At 43.5% G+C, this 27,399-nt stretch overlaps 1 protein-coding gene across 1 annotated transcript in view; it reads right to left on the minus strand.

Moving 5' to 3' along the window:
* The window catches only part of LOC145396553 (teneurin-m-like), a 1,418,848-nt gene that overhangs the window by 483,155 nt on the left and 908,294 nt on the right, over positions 1-27,399 (minus strand). Inside the window, exons 28-30 of the mRNA XM_080269929.1 lie at positions 20,576-20,889; positions 20,031-20,204; positions 14,898-15,070 (exon numbers count right to left, since the gene is read on the minus strand). Of these exons, the coding sequence (XP_080126055.1) occupies positions 14,898-15,070; positions 20,031-20,204; positions 20,576-20,889 (661 nt within the window). The remainder of the gene's footprint in view (positions 1-14,897; positions 15,071-20,030; positions 20,205-20,575; positions 20,890-27,399) is intronic.

The following is a 27,399-nucleotide window of genomic DNA, read 5'->3' on the forward strand; positions in this document are numbered from 1 at the left end:
TATGCATGTCCGGAGGGAGTTGTATAGGTGTTTCTCTGAGTTAGGGTCCATAAGTACAAGTCCATAAGCTGGGGCCCAATATCCGGACGAAACCAATATCCGAACCTACCGATGGCTCTATTGATCCGGATATTGGAGGGGTTACTTTTTGTTTGAAACTACCTAAAAGTTCTAACACTTTCAGGGGGACCAGTCTGGGAGTGGACTTAACCAAGTTCTAGCTGAGTACTTTTACTTCTGACACTGGGTCCAGCATGGCCATTGTCTGTTCTTTTTTAGCAGTATTCAAGTGTTGCCCAGACCTGGAACAAGTCCACTCTCCCCCTTGTCATTTAGCATGTAATGGAGGTGCAGCATGTAAATAAAGGACCAATTTCTATGGTCAGGGTGTTTCGTCAACCTCCTGCATCACCCTATCCTCCTTCCCAGAACACCTGAAGGGTCAATGCTACCAATTAGATCTTACACCCTTCTTCAAGTCATAGTATGGACACCCCTTTATGTCAGGTCCATTTATCATTGTTTTATAATGTATTACTAATAACAATTCCCCAAATATTTCATATATTCTATAAACTCCTTCATTTTTAAATGTACTGGTCACTCAGTATTATTTGTAAGTGGGTTTTGGGTGGTTATTTTCCCGCTACTACATAATGGTGGCCAGTACATGAGGAATACTAAGCTGTCATGCATACCGCTAGAAGGGAGATATACAGGGCAAAATCTGAGTCTCAGAGACATTTACTGGGTAACCTTAATTGCAGTGAAATGAAGAATATGGTATTTAAGGTGGCAAATCTGATGACAAGGGAAAACACGGATATCCTGAGTGAGCAGCATGTGAAGAATGTGGGAAAGGTAGTAGTGAACAGTCAGGATATTAAAGATGCCTGGAGGGCACATGATATGTGGCTGCTGAATGAGAAAACTGACTGGAACAGGGAAGTTTTGTTGGTGGACCCAGTGCCTGGCCTTTGGCCTTTCATTGACGCTGCTATTGTAGCAGGGCAATAGACAGGATGCAGTTGGAGAAGGCAGCAGGTGTGTCTGCATTGACTGATGATTTTTTAATTTATTTATTTATTTATTTTTTAATGTAAGGAAGAAGGAACCAAAGACCAGAAGCCCGCAAACTATTCCCTCCCAGAAAAAAACAAAAACAATACAAAAGAGCCAAACTCAAGATCCATTCATTTCAAGATGCCTGGACACACTGCATTTGAAAGACTCGAGATCATAGGAAGTAGGAAACACAGACAGAGGGAGACTGTTCCAGAGTTTAACTGTTGCATAAATGAAGGACTAGGAATAACAGTTAACTTTTGCATTAGAGAAATGCACAGAAAAGGGATGAGAGTTTGTTGCTAGACGGGTACTATACGCCTGTTGTAAAGGTGGAGGGATGCAAGCAGACAGTTCAGAGGAGCAGTGACCATTGAAGTAGCAACAGAAAAGAGATAAAGATGCAACGGTGTGATGAAGAATCAGAGGTTGAAGGGCGTCAGTAAGAGGAGGAGTGTTGATAAGACAAAAAGCCTTTGACTCCACCCTACTAAAAACAGCTGTATGTGGGGAGCCTCCCCACACATAAGAGTTGTACTCTACACAGGGGCAAATAAAATCCATGTATAAACTTAACAACTGTGCAAGGGTAAAGAAAGTACAGAGTCAGCTTAGCACATAAAAATCTCTTGGAAGCAGATTTGACAAGATATGTAATATGATCTTTCCAAGATAAGTTCCAAGAGAATGAAATCCCAAGTATGTTGAAGGATGATGCAGGATTGAGCTGGATATTATTAAACATTTCTGAGTACTCCTATAGAAGATTTTGTCGGGTTGATAGGTGTAAGAACTGAATCTTTGATGCACTGAAAACAACAAGATTACTTTTACCCAAGTCAGAGATATGAGCCAAGTAAGACTTTAGGTGTGCCATACCTTCATCCTTTGTTTGTTGAAGTAACTGCTGAGATGGACGTGGCAGGAAAGGAATGGAAAGATGAAGGGTGGAATCGTCAGTGTATGAGTGGATATGGTTAGATATACAGCTTAGAAGGTCACTGAAGAATGAAAGGAAGCCGTGGCTCAATGGGTTAGAACGCTCTGTTCTGACCGAAGGGTCATTGGATCAAATCCACCCAAGGGTCATTGGTACACATCAGGAAGGGCATCTGGTCATAAAATGCTACATGCTCCAATCCAAAAGTCCTCCACGCAGCGACAACGTCTTAGCCCTTCAGGGATACCTGGCGTAAAACCATTTTTTTTTTTTTTTTTTTTTTTTTTTTTTTTTTTTGAGTTGGTGATAGGACAGAACCTTGAGGAACACCACTGTTGACAGATCTAGGAGAAGAACAGTGGCCATCTACAACAGCAGCTATCAAACAACCAGAAAGGAAGCTATAGATGAAGGCACAGATAGAAGGATAGAAACCGTAGGAAGGCAGTCTGGAAATTAAAGATTTATGCCAGACTCGATTGAAAGCCTTTGAGACGTCAAGTGCAAAGGCAAAGCTTTCGCCAAAGTCACGAAAGGAGGATGACCAGAAGTCTGAAAGGTAGGTGAGAAGATCGCCAGTGAAGCGTCCCTGACAGAACCCATACTGACGATCAGAAACAAGGTTGTGATAGGAAATAATGCTTTAATATTTTTCTGTTAAGAACAGACTTGAAAACTTTTGAAATCCAGGATGTTACAGCAATTGGGCGATAGTCAGAGGGTTGGGAATGATCAACCTTCTTTGAGGCAGGCTGAATGAGAGCAAGCTTCCAGCAAAAAGGAAAGGTACAAGTTGACAGACAAAGGCAAAAAGAGTTTACCTAGGCAGGGTGTAAGTACAGAAGCACAGTTCTTGAGGACAACAGGAGGGACCCCATCAGGCCCATATGCCATGTTAGTATTGAGGCCAGTGATGGCAGAAAATACATCAGTTGAAGAAATTTTAACGTCAGCCATGAAGAAATCAGAAGAGGGAAGTGATGGAGGAACAGCACTAGAATCATCTAAGGTGGAATTGGAGGAGAAAGTCTTAGTGAAGAGATCTGCTTTATCAGTAGAAGAAACAGCTACAGAGACATCAGAAAAGAAAAGAGGAGGGAAGGATGATGAGATTATGTTGTTAGAAAGGTTTTTGACAAAGTGCCAGAAGGAGCGGGAAGAATTCGAGTTGGAGAGTTGATAACATTTAGGATGGATGAAATTATTTTTGGCAGAGCAATGAACTGACTTAGCATGATTCTGGAGATATAGGATTGCAGTTAGTTACTAATCTTTTATATACTATTATATGTGAGTTTGTTGTCCCAGATGACTGGCTGAAGTGTGTGACTGTAAATGTGTACATGGGGAAGGGTGATGCCGTGGAAAGAGGAAATCATAGGGGCATAAAATTTTTGGACCAGGTAATGAAGGTAATGAAGAGAGTCCTAGAGGGTATGATTAAGGAAAGACTGAATCCTGATGAGATGCAGTTTGGGTTTATACCTAGAAAAGGGACCGCTGATGCCATATTCTTTGCTTGCCACCTTATGGAAAAATATTTATGGAACAAAAGGGATCTGTACTTAGTTTTTGTTTATTTGGAGAAGGCTTTTGATAAAGTCTCTAGAGAGGTGGTGAAGTGGGCAATAAGAAAGTTTGGGATTGAGGACTGGCTGAATAGAATGGTCATGGCTAAGTATGTTGATGTTCACATCCTGGTGAGAATTAAAGGACATTCGAGTGATGAGTTTTCTGTGATTGTCATCATGCATCAGGGGGCAGTCATGAGCCTCTTATTGTTTGTCATGGTGCTTGAAACTCTCTCAAGTGGTTTCAGAAATAGACTACAAAAGGAGATTTTGTATGCTGATGACTTGGTGTTGATCACACAAAATGAAAGGAAGATGGAAGAAAGATTTAGAAAGTGGAGAGATAGTATGGGGTACAAGGACTTGAAAGTAAATGTGGATAAAACAAAAGTGAGGATATCTAGGGCTGGTGGTGGTACTGTCAAAGCAGCGGCAGAGTGGCCATTCGTGGTTTACCACAAGGAAGTAGGATGTGACTACATCATGTGCAGTATTATTGATATGTGGGTGTATAAGATATGTAGTAGTGGTATAGGTAAAGGGCAAGATAATGCTGATTTTGTGTGTGTAGTGGTGTGTAGTGTGTTGGGCAGAGCATATAGAGATTGTCAGGCCTGAAAGGATTGATCTGGATGGTGAGTCTCTGAAGTGTGTGGAAGAGTTTTGTTATTTGGGGAATGTGTTACGTGCTGGAGGTGGGGCTGGAGCTAACTCTGTGGATAGGGTAAGAAGTGGTTGGAGGAAGGTCAGGGAACTGTTGCCTCTCTTGACACTCTGAGGCCCTCTATCCATGCTACGGGATCTTTATATGCGGCATGTGTTAGGAGTATCATGCTGTATGGTTGTGAGACCTGGGCAGAAGAGCATATTCATAGGATGAAATGCACAGAAAGGAAAATGATTACATGGATATCTAGTGTGTCCTTGAATGCGACGCCTGGGGGCCAGGATAACAATTGAAGAGCTGAGAGGAAGGATGGGACTGAATGTATTGGTGATGTGGTGAGGAGAGGTAGATTGAGATGGTTAGGGCATGTGGAGAGGATGGAAGATGACAACTGGGTGCAAAAAGTAAGAAGTGTGAATGTCGCAGGTAGGACTGCGAGAGGCACACCAAAAAAGACCCAGGACGAGGTCACAGAGAGTGAACCCTTGTGATAAGGGACTGTATGGGAGGCTGCTAGAGACTGAGCGGCGTGGACAGCCACCATTAGGTGACCAAGGCTGATGAATGCATGTATTTTAGAGCCTTCATTAACAATAAAATAAGTATGACAGGAAAGCAGAAGCCAGAGAGAAGAGAATTCAGAAGATTCAATTTCCGGAGCACTAGAGCAAGTTAAGTTGTTGCATATTAATATGCAACAACCACCTTTGAATCTGATGTGAGTACAGAGAGAGCAGGAAGATACAGAGATGTGTTTGCTCTCAGTCACCTCTGACAGCTGAATCTCAGTGAGGAAGAGAATGTAAGGTTTAGAGGAAGAGAGGTGGTATTCAACAGAGAAAATTAGTGAAATGACCAGAAATGAATACAGAGTGAGTCAGACAATGGTTCCATGCATTTCACTTGCCCCCCCCCCCCTCCATAAGGCTCTGTGTGGAGATGTCATTTTTCTGAATTTATAATAGGAAGTGTGAAGTGTAATGTGTATGAAGTTCGGAGCTGACAGTTGGGAAATCGTACAGGAGAGTATGCTGGCCTTCTCTCTGTGTTGCTGAAACAATGATAAAGTTCAGCAAAGGGGGATGTCTAGAAGCCAGTCCTGAGGACTGATGAAACGGTAGCTCCAGCTCTTCCTGCCATCAGCTTTCCATCCATCTTGGGAGTACCGCCTTGTTTGACTTATGCTATAGTCAAGTTTTTCCTTTCTGCTATTGTGCACACAATTAGATGATGAAATCTAATTGTATTACTGACAATGGCCCTAACAACCACCTACTGTTTTTCAGTTAACAAAATCCTTGATGCAGGCAAAATCTGTTTCTTGTATCTTTTATTAAAAACCTGACATGCCTTTCACTGAACATTTTCATTTTTGTTTTCTTTTTTGAAATCTCCAACATGCTTGAATACGTCGGCCTTGGTCACCTAATGGCGGCTCTCCACGCTGCCCGATCTCTGGCAGCTCCCCTATTTAGTCCCTTAACCCTGAGGTCACACTCAATGACCTAGTCCTAGGTCTTTTTTGGTCTATCTCTTACTACCCTACCCTCAGCATTAACACTTCTTTTAGGCACCCAATTATCATCCCCCATCCTCTCCACATGCCCAAAACATCTCAATCTACCTCTCCACATCACAACACCAATACATTGCAGTTCCATCCTACCTCTCAACTCTTCCGTCGTAAACCTAACCAAGCCCCCCCCCCCCCCACCTTTCACTCAAGGATGCACTGCACACCCACCTAATCATTACCATTTCTGTACATTTAGGCCCGCATATATCCTCTACCTTTACTGCCCAGGTCTCACTACCATTCAGCATTACACTCCTAACATATGTCACATACAAAGATCTCTTAGCACAGAGGGAGAGCCCTCTCAATGTCAACAGAGGCAACAGCTCCCTGAACTTCTTCCAACCACTTCTCGCTCTAGCAACAGAGCTAGCTCCTGCCCCACCTCCAGCAAATAACATGTCTTCTAAATAACAAAACTCTTCCACATAATCAGGAGATTCATCAGTAAGTTTAATCCTTTCAAGCCCGGCATTAGTAAATCAGGCCTCGGAGTCCCCAGGGGTGGAGACCATAAATTCCTCCACCATCCGCCCCTCTTCCGGTGATGACTCAGAGAGATGCCTGGAACCATTGTCTGACTCACTTCTTTTTAACCCGTCACATCCTGAGCCTTTCCGCACCTATGACATCCCCCAGTCCCGAGCCTTTTTGGAAAAATTTTTTTTCTTATAAAACCTCCGCTTAGGTCGAGAAACGATGGAAAATCTTGAAGAAAGTGGTCTCTGCGGTCTATAAGTGGTCTATACAGGTGCGGTTTCCCCCCGCAGGTATCGTATTCTGTAATGGGCTGGATATGCGTTAACGTTTTCTATGGTAATGAATAATGGGACAAACAACACACAACACCTCTACATTTATTGAATTTGAACTAATAAACAATAACAGTAACAATATAATGGATTTCAGACACATATATAGGAAAAATAAGCATTGTACCATCACACGAGCATAGCGAGTTAGGTCCGAGTCGTATCATGCTATATGCTAATTTTCTGTTATGAGTCTACCGATCATTTTTTCTACTTGTATACTTCTGTTTCAATGACAATTTACCAATTACAACTGTTTGTAAGTGATTTCAGATGTTTTCATTCATTATGATGACATGCAGCATAAGTTTAGCACACATCAGCTTAGTAAGCGCACTTGCTATGACTCCGTATTTCAACATACCAAATTGTTTTATCACTTTCCAATTATTTTCCCATTTACATAGAACCTTTCCCCCACCACTGTGAAGGTTTTCAATTATTTTCATTCATTACGAGGGCATTTAGCGATATGCTAGCGCCTATTCACGTAGCAACCACGATCTCAAACACACGTGTTTCATCATCTACTTTATTTATTCACTCCAATTATATTTTCCCACTTACATTACACACGTTTACACCCCTCCAATGCACTGTACATACTTACTGCCATTATTTATTCAAGTGAGCGTGAGAATATCGCCTGAAAATACCCTCGCAAGGAATGTTACGTCATACATAATACTCACACACTTATATACTAATTCACTCACACACTTATATACGAATTATTCACTTTATCACTTGCTGACTTTTATTTTGACTAATACGTGCCTTATTCATTCGACTAAGCGTCAGGAAATCTTATCTTTATAGACACGCTATGAATATTTGACTTAGAATATACATCATCATATATAATAATTTGAACTTATATTATACCCGTAAGAATGTCACATAATAGAAAATATATAATAAGGGGCCGTATTTATTGCACTGAGCGACAGAATATCGCATCAAACAACCCTCTCTATGTAAGTTTCAACTTAGGGCAGATTTATATACTTACATCCAATGTTTTCACTTATGTTCTACCCGTAGGCACTTTATACTAATATTTGGCGATCCACATGACTGATATTTTCACAGAGCGTCTGTCTGTCGCATTTACATCATAATTTCAGCGTCCTTTCGCATTCACACCATGCTAAAATTGCAGCAACGTGTGATATTCACTAAAACATGGGTGAATACATAGACCCACGTCACACTGCACGCACTCATAGCGGGTGTCCTTCCTCTGTGTCGTGAGTCTCACCTGGGAATGACTGCACACATGACACCTGCGCTGGGGCCTAGGTCCGTTGGGCTGGGGAGGGATAGGAGTGGGGAACTGGCGGGCAGATATTCTCTGGGGAGTGTGGGTAATATGGGCAGTGCGGGGGCACTGTTGGGGCCTTTCAACAGCATACTTAGCAAAGATTTCTCGTGTGAGCTCCCTCACAAACCCTTCAAAGGTTTCCTGAACTCATGTGGTCATGGCGTGAAGGTGGTGGCAATTCAGAGCAGTGATATCTAGCAAGTGAAAGAACAGTTTTTTATACCACTTCATCGTGGTCCTGGCACACTCTACCGTCGATATCATGGAGTCTGACTGGTCCATGAGGCGCATGTTTATATTATAGTCCATGACACATTCAGGTTTCCAAACACGACGCCTGCTCTCGCTATGGTAATCAACAGAATCAGTACGGTGCATCAAGGGGCGGTGAACCGTGGACAAGAGGCTTACTTCTCTGTTGTGGTTCCACATTGTTGCAAGGATGTTGTTTGCTTTGAAGAAGACAACCTCACTCCTTGCAAGTTTCCGCCCTACCTTGACCATGTGACGCCGGTTCACCTTTACGGTTCCACAGACTCCCGTTTCATGTCTGTGAAGATAACGAGCGAGAAGAGGGCTAGTGTACCAGTTGTCGATATAGAGAATGTGACCACGATGAAGGTAGTCTTGTATCATCGTCTTTACCACTGCTCCCGAAAGTCCTATACTTCGATCTTCTATTATGTCTGTCTGTGCACCGGTGTACAAGACTATGTCTTGCACGTATCCAGTCCTACAGTCACACATAACAAAGATCTTGAACCCAAAACGGTGCCTTTTGCTGGGTATATACTGTCTGAATGAAATATTGCCTCTCCACAACACAAGACTCTCGTCTATGACGAGATCTCTATAGGGATAGAATGAGGATCGAAAGCTTTGCCTGAGGTGATCAAAGACCAGCCTAATTCGCCTCATTTTGTCAGTGTTGTTTGCATTTGCAGGGTCATTAGCATCATAAAAATGGAGGCAACTTAGAATTTGTTGAAACCGATTACGGCTCATCACTTGACCAAATATGGGGGTAAACATAACAGGGTCCGTAGTCCAGTAAGCAGGAATTCTATTTTTTCTTATTATACCCATCAAAAGGACAAGGGCAAAAAATAAGAACATTTCTGGAATGGAGACAGGGTAATCATAAATCATTGAATGCCTACTCCTTGTTCCCAATCTTTCACTTTCTAGCCGCTGGCCGCTTGCAAACAGGTTTGTTTGAAACATGATCTGACCTACGAAGGCCTCACTGAAAAACAGGTGGAAAAAATCCAACCTGCTTGAATTACAGTGAATACCTGGTGCAATGCAGCCAGATCGCCCCTGCTCAGTGAAGGGGTGAATGAGGGGAGAAAAATCACTCCCATCCTCCCAATCCCACGACACAAATCCCTCGTCCCCATCACCGCCTTCATCTGGGTGGGGAGGAGATCCTGGTTGGGGAGGTTGGGGAGAAGGAGTACGGAGGGCTTCCCCACTGTCACTCCTCTTCCCTCTGCCTTTACCCTTTCCCTTTCCCTTACCCTTACGGCCTTGAGGAACATTAGGGGGCTGTGGGGATGAAATAGTTGAATATTGGGGAGCAGAAGACGTGCTGGGGAGTGGTTCCTCCCCACCTTCCCCCTCCATTACCGCACCACGTGCTCTCTCACGCAACCTTGCTCGACCACGTGTTAGGGGATATCGGGGAGCATAAGACGTGCTTTGGAGTGGTTCCTCCTCACCTTCCCCCTCCCTCACAACCCCACGTGATAAGGAACGCACCCGCACTGGCCCACGTGATCCACTCTGCCGCCTCACACTGCGTAGGGAGAGCAATGACTCACCCACCTCACTCTCACTTTCCCTAATCCCAGGAATGTCCATTTCACTCCCCACTCCCTCCACTTCACTTCCTACCGCCCCAAACAGAATGCTAGGTCCATACCTGCTTAGACGACGTGGTGTGCGCTCTGGGCCACGATGGGTAATCACCTCCCACCCATACCACGTGGCAGCACGTCCCACGTCTCCGTCCTCGTCCTCGACCTCGAATTCTGCTTCCAAGGCACGCTGGGGATAGGGATATGACATACCACGTGCCTTCTTTGCCTCCTGCCCCTCTCTAGCAGCACGGTAAGTCACGTACTGCCGCTTCCTTGGTGACGGAACTTCCTCGTCACTGCTGGTGGTTTCTTCCTCCTCTGGCTGCACATAATCCTTGTCCATCTCCTCGTCATCCGGTGGGGAATCACTGTCGCAGGTAAAGGTGTCCAGGGCGACTTGAATTTCGCTCTCTGAGAGACCTCTCTTAGCCATGTCTGAGCAGGACCGTGGCTACCAGGTGAGTGGACGAGTGGCGGGCTAGCGCGGGTCGCGCGGGGTCGCCGAGTGTCCCCGCCTGGTGGCAGGTAGGGGAAGGTCAGGCGAGGGTACGTACCGCAAATCAAGCGCGAAATTTGAAAATTGTCGAAATTATGCACATTGCAATTGCACGACGTACTGGTACGTCGCCGGGACTGGCAAATGCAAATCGTGGTGACGTACCCATACGTCGTCGGGACGGGGCGGGTTAATTTCTGCAACATTCGTGGCCTTTCCTCTAACAATATCTTGGTCGAACACCACCTCTCCTCCTCCAAACCTCACCTTCCCTCCCTGACAGAGACTCAGCTATCTGAGGCAACTGACAGCAAACCCTTTTCTGTTTCCTCCTACTTTCTCTATACTCATTTCAAAGCCAAAGGTGGCTGTTGTGTATATGGACGCAACAATTTATCTTGCTCTCATGTTCCTGAATTCGATTCTTCTGAATTCTCTACTCTCTGGCTTCGCCTTTCTTGTCATTCTCTGACTAAATATATCTGTGCTGTCTACTTATCTCCTAATTCTACTGACTATGAAATATTCTTTGACTACCTTACTTCTATGATGGAACACATTCTATCTATATCTCCTTTCTCTGAAATATCCATTCTAGGAGATTTCAATGTTCACCACCCCCTTTGGCTCTCCTCTCCTTTCACTGATCCACCTGATGAACAAGCCTACATCTTTTCTATCCTTAATGACCTATAGCAGCTTGTACTGCACCCTACTTGTATCCCTGACCACCTTGGAGAGAGCTCCAACATACTTGACCTCTTCCTTACAACTAATCCTTCTGCTTACACTGCTAATCTTTCCTCTCCAATGGGCTCCTCCGATCATAACCTTATTACTTTAAACTGGCCTATCGCTCCTGTATGGCCTGTGGACCCTCCAAAGAAATGTCGTTTGTCGCACTTTGGAGCTGCAGACTGGGAGGCCCTCAGGCAGTCTCTTCCTTGATTTTCCATGGAATGATTATTGCTTCCATGGCCGGGAACCATCTCAGTGTGCCTTGCGCATTACGGAGGTTATTCTCTTGGGCATGGAAGCATACATTCCCTTCTCATATCCTCTGACTAATGCAAGAAAGCCTTGGTTTAATCATGCTTGTTTTAATGCTGTCTGCAACATGGAGAAGGCCTATAAAAGGTACCAGAGCCAACCCACCCCTGAATCACATCTTGTTTATGTTTCTGCCCGGAATCGTGCTAAGTCTGTTCTTCGTTCTGCTAAAAGTAATTTCATCAGTACTAAATGCTCTCAACTCAGCAACTCGAATTCTTCCCACTCCTTCTGGCACCTTGCCGAAAACCTTCAAACAACTTTACCTCATCATCCTTCCCTCCTCTTGTCTTTTCTGATGGCTTTGTAGCTATTTCTTCTACTCATAAAGTAGATCTCTTCACTAAGACTTTCTCCTCCAATTCCACCTTAGACGATTCCAGTGCTGTTCCTCCATCATTTCCCTCCCTCAGACTTCCTCATGGCTGACATTAAAATTTCTTCAGCTGATGTATTTTCTGCCATCACTGGCCTCAATACTAACAAGGCATATGGGCCTGATGGAGTCCCTCCTGTTGTCCTCAAGAACTGTGCTTCTGTGCTTACACCCTGCCTAGGTAAACTCTTTTGCCTTTGTCTGTCAACTTCTACCTTTCCTTCTTGCTGGAAGTTTGCTCTCATTCAGTCAGTCCCAAAGAAGGGTGACCATTCCCAACTGTCTAACTAAAGTCCAACTGCTTTAACATCCTGTGTCTCAAAAGTTTTCCAGTCAGTTCTTAAAAGAAAAATTTTAAAGCATCTTTCCTATCACAACCTTGTTTCTGATCGTCAGTATGGGTTCCGTCAGGGATGCTCCACTGGCGATCTTCTCACCTACCTTTCAGACTCCCGGTCATCCTCCTTTCAGGATTTTGGTGAAAGCTTTGCCATTGCACTTGACATCTCAAAGGCTTTCGATCGTGTCTGGCATAAATCTTTAATTTCCAAACTGCCCTCTTACGGATTCCATCCTTCTATCTGTGCCTTCATCTATAGCTTCCTTTCTGGTCGTTCTATAGCCGCTGTTGTAGACGGCCATCATTCTTCTCCTAGATCTATCAACAGTGGTGTTCCTCAGGGCTCTGTCCTATCACCAACTCTCTTCCTTTTATTCATCAATGACTTTCTAAGCTGTACATCTAATCCTATCCACTCATACGCTGATGAGTCCACCCTTCACCTTTCCATTCGGTTCCCGCAATGACCATCTCAGCAGTTACTTCAACAAACAAGGGATGAGGCTTTGGAACACCTGATGTCTGACTTGGCTCATATCTCTGATTGGGGTAAAAATAATCTAGTTTGTTTTAATGCATCAAAAACTCAGTTCTTACGCCTATCAACCAATACAATCTTCCACAGGAGTACCCACTAATGTTTAATAATATCCAGCTCAATCCTGCATCATCCTTGAACATGCTTTGGGTTTCATTCACTTGAGACTTATCTTGGAAAAATCATATTGCATCACTCGTAAAATCTGCTTCCAAGACATTAGGTGTGCTACGACAACTCTGTACCTTTTTTACCCCTGCACAGTTGTTGATTTTATACACAAGTTTTATTCGCCCCTGTTTAGAATACAACTCTCATTTGTGGGGAGGCTCCCCACATACAGCTCTTCTCAGTAGGGTGGAGTCAAAGACTATTCGTCTCATCAACTCTCCTCCTCTTACTAGCTCCCTTCAATCTCGGCCTCTTCGCCGCACTGTTGCATCTTTATCTCTTTTCTATCACTACTTCAATGGTCATTGTTCCTCCGAACTGTCTGCTTTCATCCCTCCACCTGTACGACGGGTGTGTAGTACTCATCCAGCAAACAAACTCAAATCCCTTTTCTGTCCAACTCTCTAATGCAAAAGTTAACTGCTATTCCTAGTCTTTCATTTATGCAACAGGTCAACTCTGGAACAGTCTCCCTCTGTCAGTATCACCTACTTCCTATGATCTCCAGTCTTTAAAACGCAGTGTGTCCAGGCATCTCAAAATGAATGGATCTTGAATTTGGCTCTCTTTTGTATTGTTTTTGTTTTTTCTTGGAAGGAACGGTTTGCGGGCTCCGGCCTTTGGTTTGTTCTTTGTTGCATAAAAAAAAAATATATGCTCTCCCCGACACACAGCACACATGAAATCAGCATTACCTTGCAGTCTACCTCCAATACCATTACATCTCTTATGCATCCACTATCAGAAACACTGCACAAGACAGAATTACTTTCCATGCCTTGTGACAAATCACACATGGCCACTCTCCCTCTTCTTTGACAGTACTGCCACCAGCCCTAGATACCATCACGTTTGTTTTGTTTGCATTTACTCCAAGCCCTTGTGCCCCATACCATCTCCCAACTTCCTAAATCTTTCCTCTGCCTCCCATTCATTCACTGCAACAAACACCAAATCATCAGCATTGAACATCTCCAACGGGAGTCCATTTCTGGCGTCATGTGAGAGGGTTTCTGTTACCATCCTAATCAGTGAGAGTCTCAAGATTGACCCCTGATGCATACCAACATTCACAGAAAACTCATCACTCAAATCTCCATTCACCTTTACCTGGGTGTAAGCACCCACATACAGTAAGCAACAATAATTGTGTCATGAAATTTGGTGAAAATATAAGGTAACGGGCTAAGCGTCTGGTACATTCCGCCGTGTGTCATACGGACGGTTCATAATGTTTCATGAGTTACATTTAATCTTCGGACAAAACCGCGACACGACTACTGTTGCTCATTGTACATGGCCATAACCACCCAAACCAGCCACTCCTCAATCCCAAGCTTTCTCACTGCCCACCTCACCACCTCTCTAAGGATTATGTCAAGGGCCTTCTCCAAGTCAACAAAAACAAAGTACAGGTCCCTTTTCTTTCCTATATATTTTTCCTGAAGCTGTCGAACAAAACCTCGCACAGAGTAAAAAGGCAAATGCTGGCTTGATCCTGATTTTCAGGACATTATAACATACAGATTAAAGGTCCAGTGATCAGTTCTCATGTCTGTCTGATTAGGTGCTGTTATGTTTGTACCTATGTTTATGTTCACATAATATGCCTCAGGAACATTTTAATCCAGTATGAATGTTCTGATTCCACCATCACTTATCAATAACTCGCAGCAGTGTAGCTATAAAGTGAATGGAAAATTTTTTCACTTAAATTTAACTGAAACATATACAGAAATAGTCTCCCTTTCTGGAAACTGTACCAGTTGTCCACAAACTGTCTGGAAAGTACAGATACTTGTATGCTTCAGTCTATGAGCTAATACAAAAGGTCTGACTAGCATGATTTTCATTAACACCTCACTGTTAATTAACATCTTATCATGGATAACCACATCTACTTCATAAAACAAATCCTTACAATGCACTTGCAGAAGAGGTGCAAAATATTACATGTGGTTATTTTAAAGTCTGTTTATGCTTGCTACTGGTTCCAAGTCTTTCTGTAATATAACTATTGTCACTCAGCTCATATATGCCATTATGCCTTACTCTGCATTTCTTTCCAGCTAAACCTTCTACAAAATGCCATTTGTGCCTGACACTCACCTTGGTGGTAGTTATAGGTGTGATGGACATGGAGATTGAAGCCACCAACCCTAGAAATGCGTAAATCCATGCCAGCCACACGAACTGTCTGATGTTCCCAAATAACCCCCTGACATGGTGCATGCTCATATCCCACAGATACACGTGCCACCGTCACACCGTACACTCGTTGTCTGCAAGGAGCCATACACTTATTGTAATATGCTACAGAACAAAGATACACAAACAATATTAAATCATCTCATAGAATCTGTCTGGCCCTCACAGCTGCTACAGACACAGCTGTCACTCTCAGTGTCAGGGTGCAGCACTTTCTTTTTACTTCAACTACAGAAAATCATAATACAGTACTGTATATTCAGTATTCAATGCTGAACTGCCATACATAAAAGCATTAACAAATATTCAACATCTAATACTCAACACCCATATAAAACATTATTAACTAGAAGCCATCTCACGGTGGAACCTCACCACCTGCATAGCTGGAAAGTTTTTCCTCGGAACATAATTTTCCACCCCAATTTTTTATTTGATGCAAATTCAGGATGTAAAACACACACAAACTAAGCCAGCCAGCCAAACTCACAACTGAAAACATTACTTCACTCGCTTTGCAATACGGAAGGTAAGTGAGAGGAGTGGTAATGTTTTCAATTGTGAGATTGGCTGGCTGGCTTTGTTTGTGTGTGGGTAAATAAGATATCTCATTAACAGCTTCAGCTATCAACGTCAAACTTTCAGGGTATCAAGATACGGCCAAAGTCTTGGACAAGTTCGAAAATGGGCAATCAGGGTCAAAGTCAAGGTCACCAAAATGGCTGCCAAAGGTCAAATGGTTGACCTTTGGTGACCTTGACCTTGACCCTGACCCCCAAGTGTCCATTTTTGAACTTGTCCAAGATTTTGGCCATATCTTGATACCCTGAAAGTTTCATGTTGATACCTGATGCCATTCATGAGCTATCTTGTTTACCCACATACAAACAAAGCCAGCCAGCCAACCTCACAACTGAAAACATTACCATTCCGCTCACTTCACATTGCAGGTAGTAACAATCATCATCCTTATCCAGTGTAAGCAACCCTCATGCACTCCTTAAGTCCTATTTTCACTGTTTTAACTCTAGATTCTTAAACTAAAGCCTTATTAAAGTTTTACACTGATATGCTAATGTCTGCATTAAATTGCATCTACAGTATTCTTGCAGCCTCAGTACTGTGTTAGGTGTTGTATTAAGACAGGAGGAAGCAGCTCCTGTGAGAAGAGTGGAGAAATTGCAAGATAGCGAGAAAATGACAGAGTATAAGAGCATAGTGGAAGAAAGATTGGGAGGGTATGAGCTAGAGCAGATGGAATGGGTGGAAGACGTATGTAAGATATTCACGGAAGAGATAGGCGCAGCATGTGAGGCGGTTTGTGGAGTGAGGAGGAGATGCAAGGGTGTGCAAGGGACAGCATGGTGGAATGATGAGGTGAAACGAGCTGTGGAACAAAAGAAGAAGGCATATGGTGAATGGTTGGCGAGTAGAGGTAGGGGAGAAGATGAGAGAGAGAAGAGAGAGGTATATGTGAGCAGGAGAAGGGAGGTTAAGAGACTGGTGAAGGAGAGTAAGAAGAAAGTGGATGAAGAGTTTGGGAGGAATCTGAGTGTAAAATGGAGGGAGAGTAAGAAATTGTTTTGGAAGGAGGTAAAGAATGTAAGGCAGTGTGAATGGGGAAATAATAGGGGAGTGAAAGATAGGAATAATAGATTGTTGGTGGAGAAGAGAGAGAAATTGAGGAGATGGAAGGAGCACTTTGAAGATTTGTTGAATGTAGAGAGTGAGAGCAGTGTGAGTATAAGTGGTTGGGGAATGGCTGGGAGAAGAAGAGATGAGAGGAGGGAGGAAGAGATCAGTAGGGTGGAAGTAGTGGAAGCGATGAAGAAGATTAAGCTGGGAAAGGCCCCAGGAATTGATGAAGTGTGTGGTGAAATGCTTAGGTATGGGGGTGAGATTGTTGTGGAGTGGATATGGAAGTTGTGTAGATTGGCTTGGGAAGAGGGAAGGGTTCCAGAGGACTGGAAATCAGGTATAATTGTTCCTCTGTACAAAGGAAAAGGGGAGAGAGAAGTATGTGGTAACCATAGGGGTATTTGCCTTCTTAGTGTGACTGGTAAAATATATGGTAGAATACTCATTGATAGGGTTAGGCATATGACAGAGGAGCTAGTTGGAGAAGAACAAGGGGGATTTAGGAAGGGAAAAGGGTGTGTAGATCAGATATTTGTTCTAAGATGTTTAGTGGAGAAGTATCTAGAGAAGGGAAGGCAAGTGTATGCTGCCTTCATGGACTTGGAGAAAGCTTATGACAGAATAGATAGGCAAGGTATGTGGAAGGTATTAAGAATATATGGAGTGGAGGGGAAATTGTTGAGTGCTGTGAAGAGTATGTACGAGGGAGCTAGGGCTACGGTGCGAGTGGATGGTGAGCTGAGTGAGTTCTTTGATCTCAATGTGGGACTGAAACAGGGGTGTGTGATGTCTCCATGGCTGTTATATATATATATGGATGGGGTTGTAAAGGAGGTGCAAGGTAGGGCAGTGGATGTGGGGGTGGCCCTAATGAATGAGGGTGAGATTTGGAAGCTTCCGGTGTTGCTGTTTGCTGATGATACAGTATTGTTGAGTGAAGATGAATGGGAGTTGCAAGGTTTGGTGAATGAATTTGGGACAGTGTGTAGGAGGAGGAAGCTGAAAGTTAATGTAAACAAAAGTAAAGTTATGGTGTTTGAGAGGAATGAAGTCACAGAGTGTGCAGTGAGGTTGGATGGTGAGGATATGGAGAATGTGAGTGCATTCAAGTACTTGGGTAGTGTGATGAGTAAGGATGGAACTTTGGGGGATGAAGTACATGAAAGGGTACAGCAGGGAAGGAAGGTTGTCGGTACACTGAGAGCAGTGATGAGAAATAGGGAGGTGAGTATGGAAGTTAAGAAGTCACTGCATGATGGTATTGTGATCCCTACCTTGACATATGGAAGCGAGGCGTGGACCTTGCAAGAGGGGAACAAGTCAAGAGTGAGAGCAGTGGAAATGAGTTACCTGAGAGGAGCATGTGGAGTGACGTGGAGGGACAGGTTGACGAATGAAGAAGTGAAGGAACGTTGTGGGGTAGATGTGGATGTGGTTGAGAAGATTAGGAGAAATACAATGAGGTGGTTTGGACATGTGGAGAGAATGGAGAATGAAAGACTGACTAAGAGGGTGTATGTAGGTGAGGTGGAGGGAGGGAGAGGGAGGGGTAGACCGAGGATGAGGTGGAGGGATGGAGTTGAGAGGTATATGAGGGAGGGGGGGTGAGTTGGGGGGAGGGTAGTCAAATGGTGGGTGACAGAGTAACTTGGAGGTGTTTTGTCTGCGGCCACCCTTTGCGGGATTAGGGCGTCGGGCTATAGATAGATAGATAGATAGATAGAACAAAAAGAAACAAGTCTCATTACAGTAACCTTCAATTTTCTAAGCACTCCATTCTCAAAATTATTAAAATATACCTTTTTCATTACCCTCTTATAAAAAAAAAAAAAAAAAAAAAAACTTTGACACAAAGGGTAAACACCTGATAACTTCTAAGTTAATTGTCATCATCTCTGGCATCTACTTAACCCCTTGACATTAGATGACCATGACAGACCTGTCTCCAGGTTACAATGTCTTCACACCTGTACTTCTCTCACTCTCACAGACACTCCTCCTTTTCTTCCTCTCCTCCTAGTAATGTACTGTTTCACTGTCTCCTACTGCTTCACTTTTTTCTCCCATACCACAAATTATACGGTCTACCAATTCTAATAATCATCATCATCATTGTCATGGAGGGGCAGACTATGTGGGGCACAGAGCTTCACTCACCCTCCGACTAGGATCATTCTCACATAATTTTGCTTGAGCCTCATTATAACCACCTCTTTTATACCCCATACTGGTACTGGAGAGGAATTTCTTCCTACAGTGGTACCAGTATAACTGGGGGGTTCCACTCTCTGCTTGTTCAAACATCCCTCAACTTTTTCCCTGTCCCCCAAATGGGGGATGGTGGACCTGCAGTGTATATGAGTCTGGATCCACAACAAACAAACAAACAATGCCCTTTTCACCATACAGAAAGACATGTCTAATAGAGACACTGAACACTTTCCCTTTTGTGGACAATGAAACTACTCAAGACATCAAGTTGGGTAGCACTTCTCTGAACATTTTCCTTCCACTTTGCACCCATGCACTGGCACTGTGCTTGGGACTACCCTCTGTGCTAATGACATCATCTAGCCAGCAGAATTTTTCCATAACGTCCATTAGCCCATCTCCTATCACTACTGATATTATTGGTCTATATTCAAGTGGTCTGGCAAAACTCCTTCGTCTATTATATCAGAATTCAACCACCAAACACAAGCTACCATTCACTTTATTATATCTCCTGAGTGCTCAATGTTTCCTTCCAGTACAGAAAACACTGTTCCTACCACTGAGCACTATAGCATGGAGAGGCTTTCTCATGGGTAGCACAGCGTAGTTTATGTAACTGCCACCAGGGGCCCAGGGCAGTGCTGATGTTGTTTATGCACTACACCACACCCATGCCTTTTGAAATCAGCTGATGAATTTGGAAAATGCCATGGCCCACTATTTGGCTTATGTAAGCAACAGTGAAACAGAAACAGCAAGCAAAGAGTAGTGATTCAACTGCATTACCATGGTGGAGGTGACGAGTGCAAGTGTTTCAATGTGGCGGCCAACGTTACATGCTCGTGCGGAATAGCCTCTCCATATTATAGAGCTCAGTGGTTCCTACCCACCCCCTTCCAACAGTAAACATCAACAATGAAAGGATGCATTTGAAGTGGCAGGGATTCTATGCACACACAAGAAGAACTCCTCAACCTCTCATGGGAAATACTTTAACATTCAGGTATGTGGCACAAAATCTGACATTCTTAAGTCTGAGTTTTAAACATCATGCACAATAATGATGGTTTTGTTGGAAATTACTTATCAGACAATAAAACATAATTAATTAATTAAACATTCCACGATTTTGAGTGTGAAATGTTTCATACTTAGGCCACCTTATTTCTAATGATCACTAACCTGTAGACATTTAAACGATCCCACGCATAAGTGAACTTTAGGCTGGGGTCAGCCTCAAATACTCGAGTAAACAGTGTACCCTCCAGTACTATGCGAAGATGAACACGGCGAAGAGAGTCTGGGATTATCTCTGGTGTAAGCTGAAGGCGGACAGTTGATTCATATCCCTTCACTCTGCAAGAGAAGAATGAAGGAGATGGAGGTTAGTGGCTACCTTCATGAGGAGAGAGTAAAATAAGCTTTGCTGATATTAAAAAGGATGAAAACGCCATAAAAAGATAAAAACTGTTGAAAAAGAAATGACATTACTATACAAGGTCAGCTGATTCATGCCACTTCAAAATAAAACCAAGACCAGGGGAATACAAAAGCACTTTTCAAAAGGAAGGTGGGAAAAAATGTTTATCTATTATACAGTAGTTACAGAATGAAGATAAAAGATGGACAATTACAGACCCATAATAACAAGCAATATGTAAGTTGTATCTGTTAAACAACAACAGAAGAATACCAAGGATCAAAGTATAAGCAAATGAACTGCTAACCTGGATGAATGATAGACAAGATACATTCCAGTTCCTGGTATCTGTACAGATTCTTGAACAGCTTGTGCTTCCACCAAAATGGCATCAGTCTCTGGGCACTCCCCTTGTAACACATTCTGCCATGTTGCCATGACAACAGGACGCAACAAGTCATAATCATGACTAGGGCAGCGAGGTACAGATGAATCTGGACGACCAGGCAAGAGTGGGTCATTAAGGGAGAGGGACTGGGGTGGGGATGAGGTAAGACCTGCAACAGTCATCACTATGTCATCAAGAACCACCACCTCATTCCACGGTACCAGTACTTGAACCTGAAAGGAGAATTGCCATATCAGAAGCTGAATCAGTGGTACTAATGAAATGTTCTAAAAACAGGATAGATTCCTGGAATAAAAGGGTATTTCTGAAGGTACTAGTACACAGATTTGAAATTGGAGTAACTTTTCACCTAAAAGGGAGTGGTGGTAGGTGGGGGCACACATCATCCATTCATGTGACAGAGCTCTCCCTAACTTAGGTGGCTCTACACTGAGTGACAAGCCTAATGGTTTCCTGTAACCCATGAAATTGTTTGCAGTGCTCAGTGATAACTATATCCAACTAATGGGGTCACACAGAGCCTACAATGGTGCCCCTGTTAACTTGGTGGGGGGGATGCATAAGCAGTATCTATCCTGGAATTAAACCTCCATACCCTTTCATGTGCCATGCTGTGGCAAGGTGCTGTCCAATGCAGGGAACATTAGTTCACTGCACACGATGGCCTTGCTGAAGCAGCTGCCTGCCTGCGGTGGATGGATCTGCTTGGCCAGACAGATGAGTTACCGGGTACTTAACAACAAGATATAAGGGTTTCCCTCGGCTAAATTTTTTTTTTTTTTTTTTTTTTTTTTTTTTCAATAGCAGAGTAGGAACCACAGGCTAGAAGAACACATAACTGGTTATTCTGAGAAAAAGAAACAAGAGCCAAATTCAAGATCCATTCATTTGACATGCACTGGATTTAAAAGATTGGAGATCACAGGCAGAGGGAAATACAGAAAACCTTCTCATATCTGCACTAATTTGGGCAAGGCCTGTCTGGATACTTGGGTTTCTGGATAATCAAAGTTTTACCCAAAATTAGGCTAAAAATGACCCAAGACCCAATGCAAGCCAACCCAAACACATTTTCCTTTGATTACAGCACATAACATAGGTATAAAAATTAAATCATCATCAGCAACAGCAACCATTGCTATTCCGATGCTGAATGAAGACCTCTCCCAATCTTCTCTAAAAATTTCTTGGCTAAGCCAATCCCTGTCAGGTTTTGTCTGCAAATTATTTCTTGACTGGCTCAATCTCTGCCAGGTTTTGCTTGCAAACTACTTCTTGACTAAGCCAACTCTACCAGGTTTTGCTTGCAAACTTCTCAATCTCATCTCTCCGCATGTCTGGCCATTTTCTGCTACACCTGCAATCTCCTGGAATCTAGTCAGCCTAACTCTTCCTTCATCAGTTATCTCTTATTCTTGCTACATGACCTAACCACCTCCATTCCCGTGTTTTTATAACTTCTGTAATGTCTTTGACTTTACTCTGCTCTCTCACCCAAGTTGACATTTTCCAGTCTCTCAATGATATTCCGAACACTGACCTTTCCATTGATCTTTAAGAATGGATTACTGTAGTTCGTTTTCCACTGATTCTGTCAGTTTCCAGATCTCACAACCATATGTCATACCCAGAAATACAGGTATACATTATATTCATTACATGCTACATGTATTTGCTTTATACATCCTGGCAAACTACTTTTCAAGATGTCACTTTGTTTAGCAAAAGCTTTCCATCCAACTGTTATGTGTCTTTCTATTTCATTTTCATGGTTTTTCATTAGTTTTAGTATTTGGCCCAAATAATTGTACTATCCAACTTCTTCAAGAATTTCTTCATTTACTTTGACGACACTCTATGGTGTATTTGGATCAAACAGTACACTCTCAATTATCTGTCATCACAATATCCAGCCCAATGCAATATCTAGCGCATTTTGTTCAGCTCTGTTAAAACAATATCAGGTGAAATTATGTAATATCTGGTTCAGAAATGGGAAGCAATTTGCTCTCTGGCACAGACATGGGACCCAACTGGCACGCGGGGAGACGCCGCAACACACCAGTCAATCACAATGCGTTGCAGGAATGGCCCACTCGGTGTGCTGAGCCTACTGTCAGTCACTCAGTCTCTCCCGTGGATCCCGTATGGTGAGAACATATCTGTGTGCTCTGCTCTTGTGACCCACACAGTGGCTACCCCTGGGGGTAGGGTTTTTTTTCAAGAATACTCCCCCAGTACCCCTGCTTGTCATAAAAGGCGACTAAAAGGTTTGGCGGAGGGTTAGTGCCCCTCCCCAGAAAACACCTAACTAAAAAGACAAACAATTAGCCTTGGACATGGACTGACCAAAAGATGACGACCAAGGACCGGACAAAGGACATGGTAATCGGAACATGGAATGTAAGGGGAGCGAATGATGAGGTGAAAGAGAGAGAGATTGTCCAGGTGCTTGAGGGTGCGAAAGTTGATGTATGCGGAATAACTGAAACTAAATGGGTAGGTGAGAGTGTGAGAGAATAAGGTATATGTGCAGGAGTAGGTGAGAATGAGAGGGCAAAAGAAGGAGTATGTACAGTTGTTAGTAAAAGATGGAAGAAAAGCATAAGAGAGTATGGATCAGTTGGGTCAAGGATTGTGTGGGTAAGATTGAAAGTTGGAATACAAATGTGGGCGATTGTGTGTGTGTATGCGCCAATGCAAGATCGTGCAAGCAGAGTGAGAGAAGAGTTCTGGACAAATGTGGAAGTGTGCAAGGAAAGGTTTAGAAGGAATGAGAGAGTGTTTTTGATCGGTGATATGAATGGTAAAGTAGGGAATGTGAAGGTGGATGGAATAGTTGGTGAGTGGGGTGTGCCTGCTGAGATAGATGAGAATGCCAGTGCGTTAGTGGACATTTGTGCTGGGAGGTGGTTGTTGATAGCCAATACCCTCTTCAGGCATAAAATGATCCACAGATATACATGGCGAGTTATGAGAAAGGTGGGTGGTGAACTGAATGAAAGGAAGGCAATGACTGATTATGTGTGTGTGGATGAAAGGATGCGAAAATGTGTAATGGATGCAATAGCTTATAGAGGTTGTGGGAGTGGACTTTCTGACCACTACTTGGTGGTGGCCAGAATCATGACCCAATTAAGATGGAGAAATAGAAGAAGGGAAGGACGGGAAGAAGGAGTATTTGTAAGGAGAGTGGAAAGGTTACAAGAGGATGAGAAAAAGGCAGAGTAGAAGAGAGAAGTGGAGGAACGACTGGGCAAATATGAATTGGAGCAGATGGGGGACATGGAAGGTGTGGGAAGGATATTCACAGAAGAAATATGTGCAGTATGCGATGTGGTGTGTGGGATGAAGAGAAGACAGAGGGGTGTGCAAGGAACAGCGTGGTGGAATGAAGAGGTGAGACAGGCTGTAGCACAAAAGAAGAAAACACACAATGAATGGATGAGAAATAGGGGCGTGGAAGAAGTTGAGAGGCAGAAGAGAGAGTTATATGTAGAAAGAAAGAGAGAGGTGAAAAGATTAGTAAGAGAGAGTAAGAAGAGAGTGGATGAGGAATTTCGAAGGAACTTGAGTGTAAAGTGGAGGGACTGTAAGAAAATGTTCTGGAAAGAGGTGAAAAGAGTAAGACAGGGTGGAAGTGAAGTTAGCAGGGGAGTGAAAGATAAAAATGGTAGATTACTAGTGGAAGGGAGAAAAAGTGAGCAGATGGAGAGAACACTTTAAGGAATTGTTGAACACAGAGGATGGAAGTAATGCAAGTATAAGTGGCTGGGGAATGGCTGGGAGAAGGAGGGAGGTGAGAAGACAGGAAGAAATCAGTAGGATAGAGGTTGTGGAAGCAATGAAGAAAGTTAAATTGGGGAAAGCCCCAGGAATTGATGGAGTGTGTGGTGAAATGCTGAAGCACGGGGGAGAGACAGTAGCAGAATGGATGTGGAAAATGTGCAGATTGGCCTGGGAGGACGGTAAAGTCCTGGAGGATTGGAAGTCAGGTATAATTATTCCCTTGTACAAAGGAAAAGGGGAAAAAGAAGTGTGTCGTAATCATAGGGGCATCTGTCTTCTTAGTATCATAGGAAAAGTGTATGGTAAGATACATATTGACAGAGTTAGAGAAAGAACAGAGGAATTAGTTCGAGAAGAACAGGGAGGCTTTAGGAAGGGAAAAGGTTGAGTATATCAGATATTCATTCTTAGATCTTTAGTGGAAAAGTTTCTAGAGAAGAGAAGGAAGTTGTATGCGGCTTTTATGGTTTTGGAGAAAGCATATGACAGGGTGGATAGACAAGAATTGTGGAAAGTATTAAGAATATACGGAGTAGATGGGAAGTTGTTGAATGCTGTGAAGAGTATGTATGATGGTGCTAAGGCTGCTGTGCATGTGGATGGTGAACTGAGTGAATTTTTCTCTTTGAAGGTTGGGTTGAAACAGGGATGTGTCATGTCTCCATGGTGGTTCTATCTGTACATGAATGGGGTAATAAAAGAGGTAAAAGGTAGGGTAGTGGATGTTGGAGTGGCCTGGTGAGAGAGGGTTGTGTTTGGAAACTCCCTGTGCTGTTGTTGCAGATGATACTGTGTTGTTGAGTGAAGACGAAGGAGAGCTGCAAGGCTTGGTGGATGAGTTTGGGAGAGTGTGTAAGAAACGGAATCTAAGGGTGAATGTAGGGAAGAGTAAAGTGATGGTCTTTGAGAGAGGTGAAGTCAGTGAATGTACAGCGAGGTTGGATGGTGAGGGATTGGAAAATGTGAGTATGTTTAAATTCTTGGGTAGTGTGATAAGTAAGGATGGAGGTTTGGAGGGTGAAGTGCTTGAAAGGGTACAGCAGGGAAGAAAGGTTGCTGGTTCTTTGAAAGCAGTGATAAGAAGCAGGGAAGTGAGCATGGAAGTGAAAAAGTTACTACATGAGAGTATTGTGATACCAACTCTAACGTGTGGAAGTGAAACTTGGACGTTGCTGCAAGGACACAGGTCAAGAGTGAGAGCAGTGGAAATGAGTTATTTTCTTTAAGAGGGGCCTGTGGAGTCACATGGAGAGACAGACTGACAAATAAGGATATAAAGGAGCATTGTGGTGTGGATGTGGATGTGATAGGAAGTGTTAGGAGGAATACACTGAGGTGGTTTGGCCATGTGGAGAGAATGGAGGGTGAAAGACTGACGAAGAGAGTGTATGTGAGTGAGGTGGAGGGGGGAAGGGGGAGGGGGAGGCCAAGGATGAGATGGAGGGATGGGGTGGAGAGGTATATGAGAGAGAGAGGGGTGTGAGTTGGGAGCAAGGCAGTGCAATGGCGGGGGACAGGGCAACGTGGAGGCGATTTGTTTGTGGCCACCCTGAACAAGATTGAGGCGTCTGGCAATAGATAGATAGATAGAATAGACAGTCTGTGGCCTCTCATGCCTCACTTATTACTGTAGTGCTGTGACTAACCATGTGGCACCTCAGTGCTCTGTGCCCTGGAGCTCTGACTACTGTATAGTGAGGATGTATCTGTGCATATTTACCCTCCATCGATGCCAACACTCGGTGAGTACAGTATGATTATGATTATTGTATATTATGTACTGTATTACTGTAATACAGTCACCTCCGTATAACGCAGTATCACATAACACAGATTTATACTTACGTGGTCACCCATAGTGTGACCAAAAAATATATACTGTGGTCACAAACAGACATACCGCGGCGAGCTGTCAGGCGCTAAAGCTCAGACGGCCCACTGAAAGTCAAATGTTGTGAGTGATGACGTCAAACAAGCAGTGCACTGTGACTGGTTGCATGATGTCACACCCATATATATCCCCATTGGACACTGGGGGCGTCCTACACTGTTTTTTGGTGGTCTCCCGCCTTGTGGCCACGTCTGAGGTAGATACTCCCGTGGTACAGAGCATTGTTACCTAAGTGTTATGCCTCACAGCTGACTGTGACCCACCAACAAGGGATAGCGCTTCACCTACAGGCAGAAAATGAAGATAATACGAGAGTTGGAGGGTGGAAAGAGACAAGTTGACTTGGCGGTGAAGCAAAAGGTTAATGAAAGCACCATCAGGACAATTTCGAAAGATTGAGAGAAGATAAAGGCATACTTTCAGACCAACCCCAGAGCAGCAGCACATGCTGCAATGAAGATCAGGAATGCAACTCTGAAGACCATGGAGCAATTTCTCCTTTGGTTCATCGAGAGGCAGAGACAGAGAAACATCCCTATTGACGGCACCATGCTACGTGACAAAGCCAAGCCTGTCTACAGTGAGGTTGCTAGCCGGCTAAACCAGCAGCAGCCAACACCCTTTAAGGCCTCTAAGGTTGAATGAATTCTTTTATTATGAGGAATGGGCTAAAGAGTGTTAGTTTAACTGGTGAGGGGGTCAGTGATGATGTTTCTGCTGCTTCTAGCTTCCCAGCATTTCTCAGAGATGTCATCAGAGATGGTGGGTACACCCAGGACTAGATTTTTAATGCTGACAAGATGGGTCTTTTTTTGGGAAAAAAAAAAAAAAAAATGTCCAAAAGGGCCTACATCCAATGGTGTGAGTGGCTTTTTTGGGGGTTACATGGCATCTAAGAAAAGACGCATTTTACTCCTAACCTGTAATGCCTCTGGGACCTGCAAAATGAAACCAATTGTTATCTCACGAACTATGAAACCATAACCCTACAGGAATTGTGACATGGACAAGCTCAATGTGCACTGGATGTACAACAAGAAGG

Source organism: Coenobita brevimanus, chromosome 38, assembly GCF_032717465.1.
Source record: "Coenobita brevimanus isolate Jiangsu-jjx chromosome 38, ASM3271746v2, whole genome shotgun sequence".
Classification (NCBI taxonomy): Eukaryota; Metazoa; Arthropoda; class Malacostraca; order Decapoda; family Coenobitidae; genus Coenobita; species Coenobita brevimanus.